At 51.0% G+C, this 15861-nt stretch overlaps 7 protein-coding genes across 7 annotated transcripts; 4 read left to right on the forward strand and 3 right to left on the reverse strand.

Moving 5' to 3' along the window:
• Positions 1-196: 196 nt before the first annotated feature.
• AFUA_1G16990 (mRNA splicing protein PRP18) lies at positions 197-1366 on the reverse strand (the record flags this gene model as incomplete). Its single annotated transcript, XM_747974.1, has 2 exons — positions 197-389; positions 441-1366. The coding sequence occupies 2 exons, from the start codon at positions 1364-1366 to the stop codon at positions 197-199; spliced, it is 1119 nt and encodes a 372-aa protein (XP_753067.1).
• Positions 1367-1677: 311 nt separating this feature from the next.
• AFUA_1G17000 (SAP18 family protein) lies at positions 1678-2484 on the forward strand (the record flags this gene model as incomplete). Its single annotated transcript, XM_747975.1, has 1 exon — positions 1678-2484. The coding sequence occupies one exon, from the start codon at positions 1678-1680 to the stop codon at positions 2482-2484; it is 807 nt and encodes a 268-aa protein (XP_753068.1).
• Positions 2485-3924: 1440 nt separating this feature from the next.
• On the forward strand, positions 3925-4823 carry AFUA_1G17010 (glutathione S-transferase; the record flags this gene model as incomplete). The annotated part of the gene is made up of 3 exons (XM_747976.1): positions 3925-3965; positions 4019-4404; positions 4474-4823. The coding sequence occupies 3 exons, from the start codon at positions 3925-3927 to the stop codon at positions 4821-4823; spliced, it is 777 nt and encodes a 258-aa protein (XP_753069.1).
• A 350-nt stretch (positions 4824-5173) lies between these two features.
• ugd1 (UDP-glucose dehydrogenase) lies at positions 5174-7207 on the reverse strand (the record flags this gene model as incomplete). The annotated part of the gene is made up of 3 exons (XM_747977.1): positions 5174-6379; positions 6439-6884; positions 6934-7207. 3 exons carry the CDS (start codon positions 7205-7207, stop codon positions 5174-5176), a joined length of 1926 nt encoding a protein of 641 aa, XP_753070.1.
• Positions 7208-7827: 620 nt separating this feature from the next.
• On the forward strand, positions 7828-9261 carry AFUA_1G17030 (glycosyltransferase family 4 protein; the record flags this gene model as incomplete). Its single annotated transcript, XM_747978.1, has 1 exon — positions 7828-9261. One exon carries the CDS (start codon positions 7828-7830, stop codon positions 9259-9261), a length of 1434 nt encoding a protein of 477 aa, XP_753071.1.
• A 105-nt stretch (positions 9262-9366) lies between these two features.
• AFUA_1G17040 (2-hydroxyacid dehydrogenase) lies at positions 9367-10410 on the reverse strand (the record flags this gene model as incomplete). The annotated part of the gene is made up of 1 exon (XM_747979.1): positions 9367-10410. The coding sequence occupies one exon, from the start codon at positions 10408-10410 to the stop codon at positions 9367-9369; it is 1044 nt and encodes a 347-aa protein (XP_753072.1).
• A 316-nt stretch (positions 10411-10726) lies between these two features.
• AFUA_1G17050 (uncharacterized protein) lies at positions 10727-13554 on the forward strand. The gene is made up of 5 exons (XM_077804008.1): positions 10727-10821; positions 10888-12704; positions 12773-12841; positions 12902-13054; positions 13115-13554. Exons 2-5 carry the CDS (start codon positions 12179-12181, stop codon positions 13267-13269), a joined length of 903 nt encoding a protein of 300 aa, XP_077660175.1. The 5' UTR covers positions 10727-10821; positions 10888-12178; the 3' UTR covers positions 13270-13554.
• Positions 13555-15861: the final 2307 nt, after the last annotated feature.

Genomic DNA, 15861 nt, shown 5'->3' on the forward strand with positions numbered 1-15861 from the left:
GTAGATATTCGAGAAATCTATTAGAGCCTCGTTTTATAATAGTCGCTTGCATCCTTGAATATATTGTTGAACATATTTGAATCATCATATTGCGAAACACACAGCACTAATTCAGGAACAGGCTAGGTTACAGGGTATATATTTATCATTATCATCACTAGGTTGGCGAAGTCTTCACCCTCGACTACATCAATCACTAGCCCATAATCTGCAGTTGATCATCCGGAGGCCAGCGTGTCTGCGCAAAGCTCAAACAGCGCTTGATACTTTGTAGAAACTTTCTGGTAATCTCATCACTGAGGATGTGTGCCTGTTGATCACTCTGGTGCAGCTTCTCTCGGGCTGATCGCTCGTGGATACCAACCATAGTCACACCAATAGGCCAAGCTCTGCACAGGGTTGTTAGTATAGAGTACATGCAGATGTAGAACTTCACTTACGCTTTTCCGATACTGACGCGTAGATACGCGTCATTGGCATCGACATATCTCCGCAACTGAGCCTTGTGCACGATCTCCATAATAGGCTCCAACAGGTTATCATCGATGTCGTTCTTCTCAAATTTCCGGAAGAGTGGCTTCAAATTTTCCCTCGACTGAACCATCGCATTGTAAGCCTGACGACCGGTCAGACTCTGCTTGACCGATGCATCCCGTCTGGCGAGAGCACGCTCCCACTCCAGCAGCACCATGTTGAAGTACGAGGCCAACTGCCGGAACAAGAACTTGCGACCATCTGCGTCCTTAGGAAGGGTGGTTGGAATCTTCATGTCCACCTCCGATACAGGTTCCAGGGTAGTCGGGATAGGCCCGTCCGTCACTTTTGGCTGAGGCGTCATCGACCGACGGACAAGACGGCGGTAACGCCGCAGACGGGCAACATGATTCTCTCCAAACAGACAGATAGGCTCCTTGAGGTCGCGAAGTTTTTGGTTCAGCTCCTCATCCGGTATATCCACCTCCTCCTCTCCGAGAGTCGACTCGTCCTTCTCGCTGGCGGGCGGCAGGTCAGGCAGACCCAGTCTCCTCCTGCGTTCTCGCTCCTTCGCTGCCTCCTCCTGCTCTCGCCTCTTCCGGGATTCCTCGGCTAATCGCCGTCTTTTCTCCTCGCGTTCGCGTCGCCGCTCTGCTTCTTCCTCTTCGAGTTTGCGTTTCTGAGCCTGGCGTTCCTCGCGTTCGCGTTGTAGGCGCTCCTGTTCTGCATTGTAGGCAGCGATTCTGGCAGCTTCGAGTTCGGCTCGGCGGACGTATTTCTTCTCTGAGGTTTGGGTGGGCTCTTTTTGCTCCGATCCTGATGATGTTGAGCTGGGCGTCGCGGAAGATTTGGCCTTGGAGATTTCCTTGGCCATCAAAGATGCGAAATCCATGGCTGGGTTTTGGACACGATATACCAGTCGCTAACTAGGATGCTAAGAGTAACCAAGACATGCGCGTATAATGAGAGTTGTGGGAGATAGTAGAAATGATCTTGAAGCAACGGCGGTGCAAGCGGCCACATTCGCCGGGGCGAGCTTCTTTCCTCCGCCGGATAGCTCTCACTCTCGTGACAAAGGCAAACACCTCAACCACCAACATCGCCAGCCCGCAGCCGCACGATTTGGATCAAACTGCTCGCTCGCTCTACGGAAACTGAAAGGTTCTTATATTGCTTGTCAGATTGCGTGCCATTTCGCCAATCATGGCCGCACCTCGCGATGCGCTCAAGCCACAGATCGATCGTCAGAAGACCACACCTTTCCACCTGAAGCTCTTCTATCGCGTGAACTCCTTCCACCCTCTATCCGACTTTGCCATTCCCTCATCGCCATCTTCCTACAGTGGACCGACTAGCGGTCCTAATGCGATTCGAGCTCGGTCCCCTCCCCCAGTTCGACTCCCCCCGCATCTGGAGATCTACACCTGGCAGTCCTGCACCCTACGAGAATTAACCCAGCTCCTCACCTCGGCGTTGCCATCACTTCTTCCTGATCCCGCTGTCGGGACACGCATATGCTTCCGCCTGATCTACCCGGACACCAAGGGCGCCACGACAATGGGCGGCGACGCGCGAGGGCGATACCTGAGCAAGGACGTGGGGAGTGTGGTCGTTGGGCCGAAGGACAGTCCCTACCGGGGCGAGAATGACGAGGAGAATGGGGGCAGTGCTGCGACGGGGCCACGTGCGCTGCGGCTACAAGGTAACGATGCGGACAAGACGCTGCAGGACTTTCGTTTCGTGATTGGCGACTATGTGGATTGCGCGATCCTGCCGCCGTTGGAGGACGGCTCTGTTGCTCCGCCACTTGTTACGGGGCGGGGGTCGGTGAGCGGGCCCGTTGGAGGGGGTATGAGGGCGTTCCGTGATCCCGGGTTTGGACGGCCTGGTCGGGGGAGAGGTGATCGAGGGATACCATCTGGTGATTGGAGGCGTGGGGAGAGGCTACCGGATGGAGGAGGGCGCAATTATGGTGGGGGACCTGGGAGAAGGGGATGGGCGCCGTACTAGGCGTGCTCTGATTTGTATCTTCTAAAACTATATGGAGTTTACGGTAGGAAATTCAGTTCAGTCTACAGGTCTGGGAGTACTCCTTGATACCGAGCAATCGACAGGACGCATTGCGTATCCACACAATCCAGTCATGAGAAGCAGTTTCACGTCGGCGTAGAAATTGCAAACATACTCAATCAGCCAGAGAAACGGTGGATCGCGCATTCAAGAGAGCACAATTGAACAAAGCGAAATCGATGCGGTATATTCTACTAATAGGTACAATGCAAGCGGGTCGGCGCAGAACTCGAATCTCGTACCCGCCTTTTCCACACTCTCTGCGTCACAAGAATGCAATCCTGCAGAGGTCACCTCAACAGAAATCAACAGACAGCCTAGTATTCGAGAATGGTATCGCCTCTCCTCTTCCCGCGGAATTCGAATTTGCCCTGTCCCGAGTCAGTCGACCAGCATCCTCTTCATTTTCATCCAGGTAGCTTCCCAGAACATACATCTGTCTTATAGGCAATGTAGCCCAATGTGCCAGGGATCGCAATCATGTAGACGAACGAGAGCCAGGCATGGCGCGGGGTCCAGCGGAAGTACTTGTAGCGGTTCGCGCTGAGTTCTGCACAGCGTTAGTTGTCGGCATATATATATTCTCGCGCATGACCGTCAAATAATCAAATTGCAGTTCGCGCTATCGTATTGATAGGCCGCAGGGTAGGAGTAGGACGGAGAGACGTACCGTAGTATTTCTGGAGGGCCGGGTCAAGGATCAGGGCTGCGGAACAATTGATCAGTATGAAGATATTTCAACACTCTGGGGGGAAACCACTTACACTTGCTAGGGCCGGCCATGGTTGCGACGTCAGCAATTTCAAGAGAGGCCGAGATACTCGCCGGATGGTGATGGTGATGATATCGACGAAGTTCAAGTGGGCAGTCACCTGATCTTGACTGATGAGTCAGCGCAGTACTGAATTGATGCCTGAGTTCACGAGCATCCACTCCGCCCACTGCCGGTGCCTCCCAATGCTGGTGGAAATGAAATTGGTACTACATTATTCTATGGGGGAGCAGCCAGCTACTGACTCACTGATTTAAGGCTCATACTATCTATATGGCTGAAAACTGCTATCTGTACAAACGAGATCGTCTGAATTGACCCACATATACCCCGTACATCGATGACGCCAGCTTCTAAGATTTTCACGGGGGTAGATGCTACTTGGCCGAGGGATTCATCCGAGGTTGAGCTCCAAACAGGTCTAGGAGTAGTGCCGTGAACCATGAGAGAAATGTAGATCAATGATAAAGCCTTGTATCTGCTGTTGCCGACTAAGCTTTCGACGGTCGTCTCGTCCTGTTGTTTCAACAGAATCAGCTCCGTAGACCAACATTTCTCAATCTCCGTTATAAGTGCATGTACACCCGGATCAAGTACTCAACACCAAAATGGCAGACGCAAACAAAGGCGCTAAGATCACCGTCTACTGGTACATTTCCCCCTTGACCGCCATCAACACAGAAAGCTAACACGGACGCACAGGCTGGAACATTCCCGCGCCCAGCGCATCCTCTGGCTTCTCGAGGAACTCCACCTCACCTACGAGCTTAAGACCTTCAAGCGCGGCGCCGACATGCTAGCCCCAAAAGAGCTCAAGGACATCCACCCACTAGGCAAGTCCCCAGTTATCCGCATCGAGACACCCGGCGCCCCCAAGCCGCTGGTTCTCGCCGAGTCCGGGGTGATCATGGAGTATCTCTGCGATCATTTCGGGGGTGACAAGCTCAAACTTGTCCCGCAGCGCTATGCGGCAGGCAAGGAGGGCCAGGTAGACGGCGAGACCGAGGAGTGGATGCGGTATAGGTACTACATGCATTACACCGAGGGTAGCTTCATGCCGTTTCTGGTGATGCAGTTAGTGATGGATAGTGAGTTTCCTTCCTTTTCCGTCTGGCGTTGGGTTTCTGGTTCGTGAAAGTGAAACTGACACATCGCAGGTATCCGGAACGCTCCCGTCCCGTTCTTCATCAAGCCGTTGACGGGCATGGTCGCGTCAAAGGTTGAGCAGGCGTTCGTCACGCCAAACTTGACCTCGCACTTTGAGTTCCTTGAGGATCAGCTGAAGACTGTGCCGGGAGGCGGCCCTTACCTCTGCGGTAAGGAGCTGACGGCTGCGGATATCATGATGAGCTTCCCTGTTATTGCGTCCTTGATTAAAATGCCTGATCTCCGGGGTCGGTATCCGAGGTTGGCGGAGTACACGGACAAATTGCAGGCGATGGACGGATACAAGCGGGCTGTTGCCAAGGTGGAAGAGATAGAAGGGTCGTTCTCTGCTTATGCCTGATTAGGATACCAGGTTCGGGGGATTCGGGTTGAATGTCTCGTGTTGTTTTGTGTTGTGCTGTACATCATGACTTTATGTTTATCAAAGCTCGACTTCATGGATATAGGCGTTCACTGTTGAAAGACAAATGACAACCATGGTAATGGATAACTACTGACAATTGCCCGGTATCGTTGCTACCGGCCTCTGTAGCAGACACTGAAGCACCAGAGTATTATTTAACCCAGTCTAGATGTTATGATCTAGAGACAGGTGTTGAAGCTGTTGTATGCAAAAGAGGAACGAACACAAAAGAAAGCAAGATCAAGGGGTATCAATTTGCAACAAGACTTCCTGAAAGAATTTCAGTGCTAGATGTCACAGTTCAAAGGGTCAATGCCTGTGGAAATAACAGGCGGTCGTCTTCCGACAGCGTCCACATGGACACCGAGTTTCTCCATTTCATGAACATCCAGGATTCCGCGTCCATCAATGACCAGTTTCGGTGCCTTCATGTTGTATGCTATGCGTGCCCATTCTACAGGCTCGGTGGCAGTGGGATAATTGACTGTTAAACGGCATACTTCACAATCATCGCACGGTTTCTGAGGGGACAAGCGGTATGACAGGCTGTTGCATGACCAAATGTCCTCCTCTGGATCTTTCGATATTATGGCTTTGGAAAGAGTGTTAGCAGCCTTAGCCTCTGTCTGTGAAGCAAAAGGGTTCGGCTTCGATCTGGTCGGCATGTTCCGAAATTGATCACAATCCGAGATGATGAGAACCGCGTCGGCTTGAGAACAAGCCTGGTACGGGTCCGGAAAGACTTTGACTATCCTTCCGTCCAAGGTGCCGCAGGCACGTTCGACCTCCCGCATGATGTCTTTTTCAAGGCAATAGGGATCAAAAATCGCAATCTCCATGGGCTTTTCCTCCAGCAGCAACCGGATCACATCAGCCGCTAAAGATTCCCGTGTGTCGCCGGTGTTCTTCTTGAAGGCGAAGCCAAGCATGGCAATCTTCCGTCCGGTCAAGTTACCATCGAACCTCTCGATGACTTTCCTCGCAAACCGGTCACGCTGCATCTCATTCATCACGTTCACTTGGCTCCAATAGTGAGCCACATCTTCCAAGCCCAATGACTCGGCGAGATAAGTCAGGCTGGCAATATCCTTGCGGAAACAGGAGCCGCCGAACCCGAGTCCGGCTTTGAGGAATTGAGCTCCAATGCGCGCATCCAGACCGATAGCTTGAGCTACTTGGTCGACCTCAGCTCCTGTTTTCTCGCAAATAGCACTGATAGAGTTGATGCTGCTGATTCTCTGGGCGAGCATGGCGTTGGCTACAAGCTTTGCGAGTTCGGACGACCATGTGTTGACCTCGAGGATGCGCGACGAGGGCACCCAAGATGAGTAAATCTGTGCAAGAGTGCGCGCTGCGTGGCGTCCAGATGGTGTTCCAGATGATCCGATGAGAACACGATCGGGTGAGATGAGGTTCTCGATAGCTGAGCCCTCAGACAGGAATTCGGGGTTCGACAGCACCTCGAACGGCACGCCGGGTCTCAGAGTGGCCAGCTATAGATCGTCACTTTGCGATCAATGAAGAGCAGGCACATTAGGTCAATGGTACGTACCAGGTGTCGAATGCGCTGCGCCGTGCCACAAGGAACCGTGCTCTTCTCGACGATGATTGCGCCTGGTTTTGCATAGATAGCTATCTGCCGCACGGCTTCATCAATAGCTGACATATTCGTCGCTCGACCAGCGCCCAGACCAAACGTCTTGGTGGGTGTGTTGACCGCAAGCATGATCACATCGGCTCGTGAGATACTTGTCACCGAGTCACTTGTGAAGAAGAGGTTTGCGCGCCGCTTCAAGCGTGTTGCGCTGACCAAGGACGTAGTCTCCTGATTGACTATCTCTGCTCCGTCTCTCGTCACTCGGACGACGTCGATCAAGCCAGGTTCATGTACAGGAAGGTGTGGTGAGTTCCACTGCCGAATGCGAACCGGGTCTCGGTCCAAGACTTCGACTGATATCGACGGGTTGTGCAGCGCCATAACGGCTGCAGTTGGCCCACCTGTAACAATGAGACTTTGCACCACTGAAACAGAATAGCACAAGCATACCGACGTATCCAGCGCCCACAACGCAGATGTTCTTCACCTGTCCCCAGGCGGGAAAGCTTTGTAGTGTAGCAGAGCCAGGAAAGTGCGTGAAATGCGACAGGGTCAGATCCTCCATTCGAGAAGCACAAAACAGCGGACTTGAAGAAGGGGTTGTAGGGCGCGTTGAGCCATCATCTGAGCTCGCATCTGATGTTCCTGCAGGAGACGATGGGAGATCCATTGCGCCTGCTTGAGTTTCTGCAACCATTTCAATCATAGCTCCCTGTTCAGCCATTATACAGGTTCAAAGATTTACTGCAGAAATGGGCGCCCAGCGTTTATAGACTTTTTACCTTCCGGCTTCACCCTTATCGAACCCCCTCCCTTCCATCGAGGGGCCAAACATTTCGGCTTGCCTTTGTGATTGTTGCCGCCATCCTTCTAGCGCTTCAGACGATCGTGCAAAGCAATAAGGACCAAAGATTCATGAGTGTGTAATGGACCGTCGAGTCGATCGCAGGGATCCCCAAAGAGCTTGACTGCTGGGTGCACGCGGGGGGGTTCGCGGACTGTCACTGGTTGGGAGACGGGAGAGTCTCGCAGCACAGGGCGACAAAGAGTTGACCCACGTGCAGCCACTGCGGCCTCCTACACGAAGCATTGCGCTCTAGCTTCAACGCTGCAACCCGGCACAAGCACTTTCTTATCTGCTGTGATCGCCAATGATTGTACCACTTGACTTTGGATGGAAATTCTGGTTTCGGTTACTGCAGGTTCGCATCATGCTTTAATGCGGGCAGGTAACCGTACTGCCATGTAGATCTGGGTTCTGGGGATCTGGGTTACTGGCTGGGATACTGCTCTCCAGAAAATTTACTCAACCTTTTGTGGGCAATATTCTCCGTTAAGATCTAAATGGATAGAGAGAGCTTTCCGCAGTCTTTAAAAGGGAAGAAGGTGCTGTTGACCACCGAGTCGCTTGGTCCTGTCAACGGAGTCAGCCGAACAACAGGCAGTCTGATCGACTATCTTCGTCGCAATGAGGTCGACCTGATGGTGGTTGCACCTAAATTCGCAGGTGCCCAACAGGCCGAGCAACCAGAGGCGAATCTGCGACTGCCAGGTTATCCTCTCCCGTACAACCCAGATCTGACGCTGGTGTACCCGTTCCGCCTGAAAGATATCTACAAGGAGCCCGCCCAGCCGGATATTGTCTATGTGGCGAGTCCAGCGTCCCTGGGTTTCCAGTTATTACTGTACTTGCGGCAGCTACGAAAGCCCCCCGTTGTGCTGCTGAACTTCCAAACCGACCTGTCAGCATACAGTGAGATCATCCTCCCATCTCCCTTGAGTCGGTGGTCTGTTTGGTTGTTGGCAGTGGTGCAAGGCTTCCTTTTCAGCAATCCCGCTGTGCATACCATCTTCTACCCATCATCATCCATCTTACGTTATCTGAAGGACGCCGGCGCGCCTGCCACACGAGCTGTCAAATTGGGACGAGGCGTTGATACCATCTTGTTCCATCCCTCCCGTCGCGACGAGGCCTTTCGAAAGGAGATTGCGCCTGACGGGGAAATCATCCTTGTCTGCGTGTGCCGGTTAGCCCTAGAGAAAGGATTCGAGTTTCTGGCCGTGGCAGCAGCCAAACTCGCGGAAGAGAAGCTACCGTTCAAGCTTTTGATTGTCGGAGGAAACCGCAATCCGGAGGTTGAAAGAAACATCCACCGTCTCTTTGATACTGTCAGGGATCATGTAATTTTCACAGGTTTCTTGACCGGAGAACCACTGGCTCGTGCATATGCTTCGGGAGACCTCTTCCTGCACTGCTCGATTACCGAGACTTTTGGGTTGGTGGTGCTCGAGGCCATGGCCAGTGGGCTGCCGGTTGTCGCGCGGGACCAGGGCGGTCCGTCCGATATTGTACGCCATCAAGAGACTGGATACTTAGTGCCTCCAAATGACATTGAGACGTTTGTTGCTCTCGTGCGGCAGGTATCGCGCGACTCTCAGCTTCTGGCCTCCCTGGCTTTGGCTGCCCGGACATATGCGGAAGATACGACGTGGGAGAAGATCAACCGCAGGGTCGCCCAGCAGATGGCAGATGCGGTTGAAGCAAGAGAGCAGGCAAAACGACTTCAACTGGAAGGCCAGGGTAGATGGTGTGCTGCTTACGAAAAAGCCAAAGACAGAACCATGCTGGCGCTGATTCAGAGAATCCGACTTATTGCTGCTTTCGGATTTGTGTCCTTTATGTGGATGATCTCGGTCATCCCGTTGATCGTTCACGGGAGCCGTGTCATTCCAAGAAGTCTAGCCCATATCCGCGGCCTGGCCAGTTCGCGTAAATGAAATGTATTCAACGAAAAACAAAGCCATCATGCTTGATTATGGATAGGTTCTTGCCATAGACACGAAATGCCAATGCCTAAGTGCTTGATACGACCCCCTCCCAACTCATAAACGAACCGGCTCGGTATCCCTCCGAACCAGTAGGTGGCCTTCGCGCACCAACGAGTTCTTACACGTCCGTTTCAGTACAAAATCCTGCAGGTTACCCAGCGTGACTCCCGCGATTTCACACAGGGCCTCCTGCGTGAAAAACGCCTGATGCCCACAGACAAGAACATTGGGAAACGTCATCAGTCGCATCAGCGTGTCGTCATGGATAATCTCAGTCGAATGATCATTGTAAAACAGCGAGCCCTCCCCCTCGTACACATCCAACGCCAGACCGCCCAGGTGGCCCTCCTTGAGCGCCCGGATCGCAGCCTTGGTGTTGATCAGCCCTCCACGGGAGGTATTAACCAGCAACGCGCCCTTCCTCATCTGTGCCAGGGTCTCATCATTAATGATATGTCGCGTGCTCTCCGTAAGAGGACAGTGGAGGCTGACCACATCGCTCTGCGCCAACAGTTCGGACAATTCAACGAACTCGCCGTACTTTCGAAACTCCTCCCCTCCAAACGGATCAGATGCCAGCAGCCTGCACCCAAACCCATGGAAGATCTTCGCAAGCGCCAGCCCAATACGCCCAACACCCACGATCCCCACCGTCTTCCCGTGCAGCGTATGTCCCAGGAACCCCTCGAGGTTGAAGTTCCCCTCCCGCACGCGGTTATACGCGCGGTGCGTCTTGCGGTTCAGAGTCTGGATCAGCGCCACGGCGAATTCGGCCACAGCTTCAGGGGAGTAGGAGGGGACGTTGGCAACAAAGAAGCCCAGCTCCTCTGCAACTTGCAGGTCGACGTTGTTGAAACCAGCGCAGCGCAGAAGGATTGCGCGAATGCCGTAGCGGTGGAGAGATTTGAGGACTGGCGCGTCCAGTGTGTCGTTTACAAAGGCGCAGACTGCATCGCTTCCTTTGGCCAGTGAGACTGTCTCAGAGGATAGAGCGAATGAGTGGTAGACGATTTCGCAGAAGGATGCGTAGTCTTTCTCAAGGGAGCTGTCGAGGAAGAGCTTGTCGTAGGATTTGGCGCTGAAGACCGCTAGCTTCATTTTCGTTTTTGAGCTGACTCAAGAAGTTGGATTTAAAAGGGGGTGAAGAGTCGTCTCTTCTATGTTGCACGAATGCAATATAATTTGTAAGCTGTAAGATGGCATGATGTGTTTGTCTTACTGTGCCTCTCAGTGGATGACGTAGTGTGCATGCTTGGGGGAGAACAATAGTATATCACCACTCTGCGCTAACCATATCTGGAATATAAACAAAGGCACCCAGATACTACCTTTGAACATCGGTGATGTCTTTGGTTCCAGTTATCAGATCATTGGAAGCTGGGATCCGGGGCAATCTCGACAGTATGGCTCGCTCGTGATCTCAAGGCAGTGCTAGATCTACTGGTTTACAACAAGACTAGCTAATGTGACCAGAGGCTATCAGTATGTGACGCTCAAAGGTATATATAGGTAAGACATTCTCTAAATTCTCAAAATCTTCTGTTAGTGATTCATATCCTGATTAGATATTGAAAGTGGTAAAACTCCTTAAGAAATGGATGACTGAGCTATCCTTGACAGTTATACTAGAGCTGAGCTGGAGAGCCCTTCACCATGGCTTTTATGAGGAAGAAGCTGCAATGGACCGCGGGAGATTAGATGTCGCCCAGATGATTATATATTCCAATCCTCACGAAGCAAGTTATCGCACTTCGACATCGTCTTACCGGGTCGGGAGGCTCTGTTTCTTAAAGACGGTAAGTGAAGTGCAAAGAAGTAGCTAACTAGCCAGCTGTTCATTGGTAACATTCTCCTTACACTCGGGAGTCTCTATCCCGAGTCCAAATAATCCGGGGACAATCTGCTGCTTCCTGATCGTTTTGATCGCTTCTACGGCTCTCAATATCCCCCATTTGAATAATGGGAGGGAAGATCTTCAGTTACTTTTCATGATGCTCATGTGCAGAAACTGTGTCAAAGAGACATGAGAAAGGAGGCTGGGCAGTTGCTAAGCTTTGCTGGTGACTGACAAGCAATGCATTTGAATTAAGGGATCACCCGCACCGAATCAAGGAGTCAAGGACAACCTAAGAAGAGGGTCTGATGATGCGACCGGTTCTGTCAAAACAAGCGTGGAACCCTCCCACCCTGGTGCCAACCTGTCAGCTTGTTAGCAGACTTTAATGCCCACTTAAACCATCAATTGAGATTCTGAAGGGCGCAGTTTGTCTCATAAATCAGGAACTTGAACCAGTCCTATACCTTCGACACAGTTCCACGCAAAACCGTCGTTTGAACACTCGTACATTACTCCGTGCTCAGTCTACATCAAACCGCCTCAATAATGCCGAAACCCTCAGCAACGGAAAAAGGGATCAAGAGCTATAAGACAGGCAACTATAGACTGCCTTCGGAAGTATTCTCCGCCAAGGTGTTTCGTACCTTGAAACCTTGAGAGGGCGAGGTCTTGCAGTTTTGCACTCCTGAATATACTAAGCCACCATTAAGCTGGTTCAGTTGTTGCAGGAAGGAGATGCTTAGGCTGAGTATTCCGTATGTACTCGTACATCCGTCTAACCCGGGGGAGGTGTCTGGTGGGGAAACTCGAAACACGATGTCTTCAAGCTTCCTCCGGTTCAATGAGTATGCAGCCTAGAACTTATTTGGAAAGGGGCCGTGAAAACTTAAATAGCGTTCCTAAGGTCGAAGTTGCCTATTTATGGAGAATATGACACTTGATGGACAGCTACTCCATATAGCGTTCTTAGTCCACCTATTGGTGTTTTTGTTCCTTAACCCCCTGTCTCAGGTTGTTTCGACTTGATAGATGTCCTACAACCCGAGTCATGAATGGTGGAGAATCCCACGCATATGGACTTGTCGTACTATGACACAGTCCGGCGAGAGGGGATCAGAGGACTACGATTTAGGGACTGACAGAGATCAACGAAGTCACCAAAGGAGAACTATAAATTGGCTTTGTTGCTCTTCCGAGCAAGGTCAAAAACAGAATCACGCAGTCCACACTGAACTTACAATCATATACTTCCAAATCACTACCACCATGCCTTCCGTCAGCCAGCTCGTCTCTGCTGCTCTCGCAGCAGGAGCTTTCACCACCGTGAATGCGGCTATGGGTCCTGCCTTTAGCACTGGTCCTGTTGCCTCCAACTCCTTCATCCGCGAAGCAACATCCACTCTTATCCTGCCCACCCTGAGCGAAAATAACAAAGGAGATCTTTCCCTCTGGGTCGGCATGGGCACCTCCAATGGAGACTTGATCCAGTCCATCGCCGACAAGTGGCAATCCAATGGGTGGAGTGTCTTTACATACACGCTCCTGAAGACTGGAGGTCCGTCGATCTATCATGACACATCTACTACCTGACCCATCCATGGCACTAACGCGCAGTCTATCCAGAAAATTCGCAGTACCCTTTGCAGGGTGAGAGCGCCTCCGCCAAGCCTGGCGACCACATTACGATGCACTGTAAGCAGCAGCGCCATATCTCGTCTAGACCCTGGACATGCAGATCTAATCATCCTTCAGACAAATACGACGACTCGTCTCGCAACTACACGCAGACGCTCTCCGTGAACGGGCAAGTCGTTTCCACACTCTCCACCAGCGACGGATATGCCCAGGGCTGGGGCAGCGCTGTGGAGTGCGCCGCAACCGACTGCGGCACCGTCGGTGCTCACTGTAAGTTAACGCGGCAACTGGCTGTTCAGAATCACGGGCTAACGTGCACTGTACTTTTAGCCTGGATTGACACCAAGATTATCCTGGACAGCCCGGATCCCAACTACAAAAACACCAACTACAAGGGCCAGGGTGTCACGGGCGAGATGTCCACTTCCGATGGTGGCAAGACTTGGACTGTTAGCACGATTAACATCCCTCAGTTTACTTTCTAAGAGCGAGCAGCAGGTCCGCACCAGCGGGAAATACTAGTACTCAAGCATAAGTAGGCTGCTCTTAGAGCATTTGTCCGTATAGCGAACATCTAGACCACCCTTAGAATATTTCTTAATTCGCAGTAGTATGTGCTCGCGCAGGAAATGATCGCCTGAACAAAAGCCACTTAACTGACTTGCTAGATAAAACACTGAATGATAACCTATGCTATTCATCAGGAAGCACAGTCATAGTAGTAATTGTCCCCCTTACTACTCTTAAGACTACTGTGAATTGCTTCGAACCTCTTTCCGCCGCTTCAGCTCACTCACCCATTGAGCCACCAAATCATCAACAACTAAACTAAGGTACTCGATGAATTTCCAGAATCCGCCAGAAAGCCCCAGTTGTGCAGGGCCATAAAGCATGAGCAGAACAGGATTTTACCGTATGTCATAGGTGCACAATATGTTACTCGACATTACGCCGAGTCTCGGCCGAGATAGCGATGCTGAATAGTGAATGGTGATATCAACTGCAGCCAAAGTAAGGAACCGAGACTGGCATGGTGAGGGGATATCCAATTCATGGCCATGGAAAAATGTCAATGACGGCCTTTGATTGCTGACCAGAGAGGAGGAGATGAGGACCTGTAGGCCCTTCCTGAGGGCCATATCCCGTTGTCTTCCGAATGAATTGCATGTGCGGCGTCGAGTGCTGAAACGTCCAGAAGTTGACCTAGTTTGTGTCTTACGTCGAAGTTATTCGTATTGGGCGGAGAATAAGAGGCACAAGCTCGAGTATCTTGTCAATCTGAGAGTTGTTACAGTCCCAGAACACGCACTGCAATAGAAAAGGGGTATGAACCGATCCCTTATGTAGCATCACGTTGCATAGAATATCCATAGTTCAATTCCATAGACTATAAACAGGCTGTACATTGTATGCCCAGATGCTTTGCATTGTAGCAGCAGGAAGGCTACAGAAAAAGCAGAGCAGCTTCCTGCTTTTAGTTACACCAGTCAGTCTGTGTGATCCACCGCTGTCCGCGCACTATGCAGTCGAATTCTGAAGCAGTTCTGCTACCTGAGAAGGGAGAGGCTTTGTAATGGGCCAAGGACTTTTTGCTTTTTGTTAGGGTTTTGGACTTGAGAGATATGCAGTAGCTCCAGCTGCCAAGTACCGAGCCAAGCATGGCTGATTAAGGGTGGTGAATGACGCATAGATTGAAACAGATGAATATGACCTCACCGGATAGTATACCATGCCACTCGGAAGATATGCTACTGTACTCTAAGAGCGTCCTTGTGTCATATTTCATTGGCTTCTGAGCTATGAAGATATACCAATGACTGTCTCATGTCTGAATGTGGCGCAAGTATATACAAGCTATGTATAACCACCATCTGTGGTAGAGAATAGAGACATATCTCGGCCCTGCTGTAGGTAGGATAGGGCTGTATGAAAGGAGAACCATAAAGCTTCCATGTTCCATTGGAGCCCAACTCAGATCTATGTATGTTGATATCTGTATCTGTGACGCCCACGGATCTTGGCAGCGCCATGTATAACAATGTCGTAGGATGAGGTCGCATTCAAGAAGGCTTCATAATCCTTAACCTGTCCTTGGAAAAGGAGTGCACCAATTCCCTCTTGACCGTCCGATAATCGTCGAAGGATTCCTCGTATGCTTTGAGAAGTTGCTGTTTCTCTTTAGATGAGAGATTGCTCCCCCACGACTCTGCAAGATTTGCCTTGGCCTCATTCTTATTTATGGGGGGCCAGGAATGACAGAAGATCATCGGGACTGCCTGGTCATCGTGAAAATGGCCATCATGGTGGGCGTCATGCATTGAGAGATGCGCTGATTCGGCCTCGAAGACACATTTCTCGGATTCTCTAAGCTCCGATTTAGGGGGCGAATCGGCCGCTCTTTGCAAGGTAGCTGGAATCCCACGTCATTCTGCTTGTGGAAACACGAGAATCATATATTAAGGGAAACATTCAGAGGAGGTTTATAGCCGGCTTAGTTAGTAGTGTAGTGTTTCAATGCAGAGCAACTACGGGGCTTTTAAGCTTGAGCTAGAGAAAGAACTATCTGGAATAAGCTGTCAAGATAGCTTTCCTGGGTACAAGTTAGAGGATCATCATTCCATATCTGACATAAAGATCCAGCAAAAAACTAATCTTGATGATTCATCGAATGCTACAATCGGTGTATTTTGAAGATATGCTACTTCTAACGAGCAGCTGGTTGCCATGGAAAAGAAAAAAAGACAAGGACTGAAGAATAAGGACGGCCGGGAGCTCCGTATGATAGGTACCTACCACGAACAAGGGTCCAGATCATGAACATACATTCGTCAGGCTCCTTTTGAGTTGAATGGCACTGAAATGTCCTGCCACCTCGAGGGAGAAATGTGAGAGTCATACCCTAGATGGCGGCTTGAACATACCTCCACACATTCCTGTCATAACCATCCAGCAATGGAAGTTCGTCAAACCATGGTACCAATTTGACGGCTGTGTTTTCCAGCTGCTTTAAGCCAATATGAACTTTGAGGGTCCTGTCCGTCACTTCCGCTCAACGTGTCTGGGAGCTTGAAACATTA

Source organism: Aspergillus fumigatus, chromosome 1 (genome assembly GCF_000002655.1).
Source record: "Aspergillus fumigatus Af293 chromosome 1, whole genome shotgun sequence".
Lineage (NCBI taxonomy): Eukaryota > Fungi > Ascomycota > Eurotiomycetes > Eurotiales > Aspergillaceae > Aspergillus > Aspergillus fumigatus.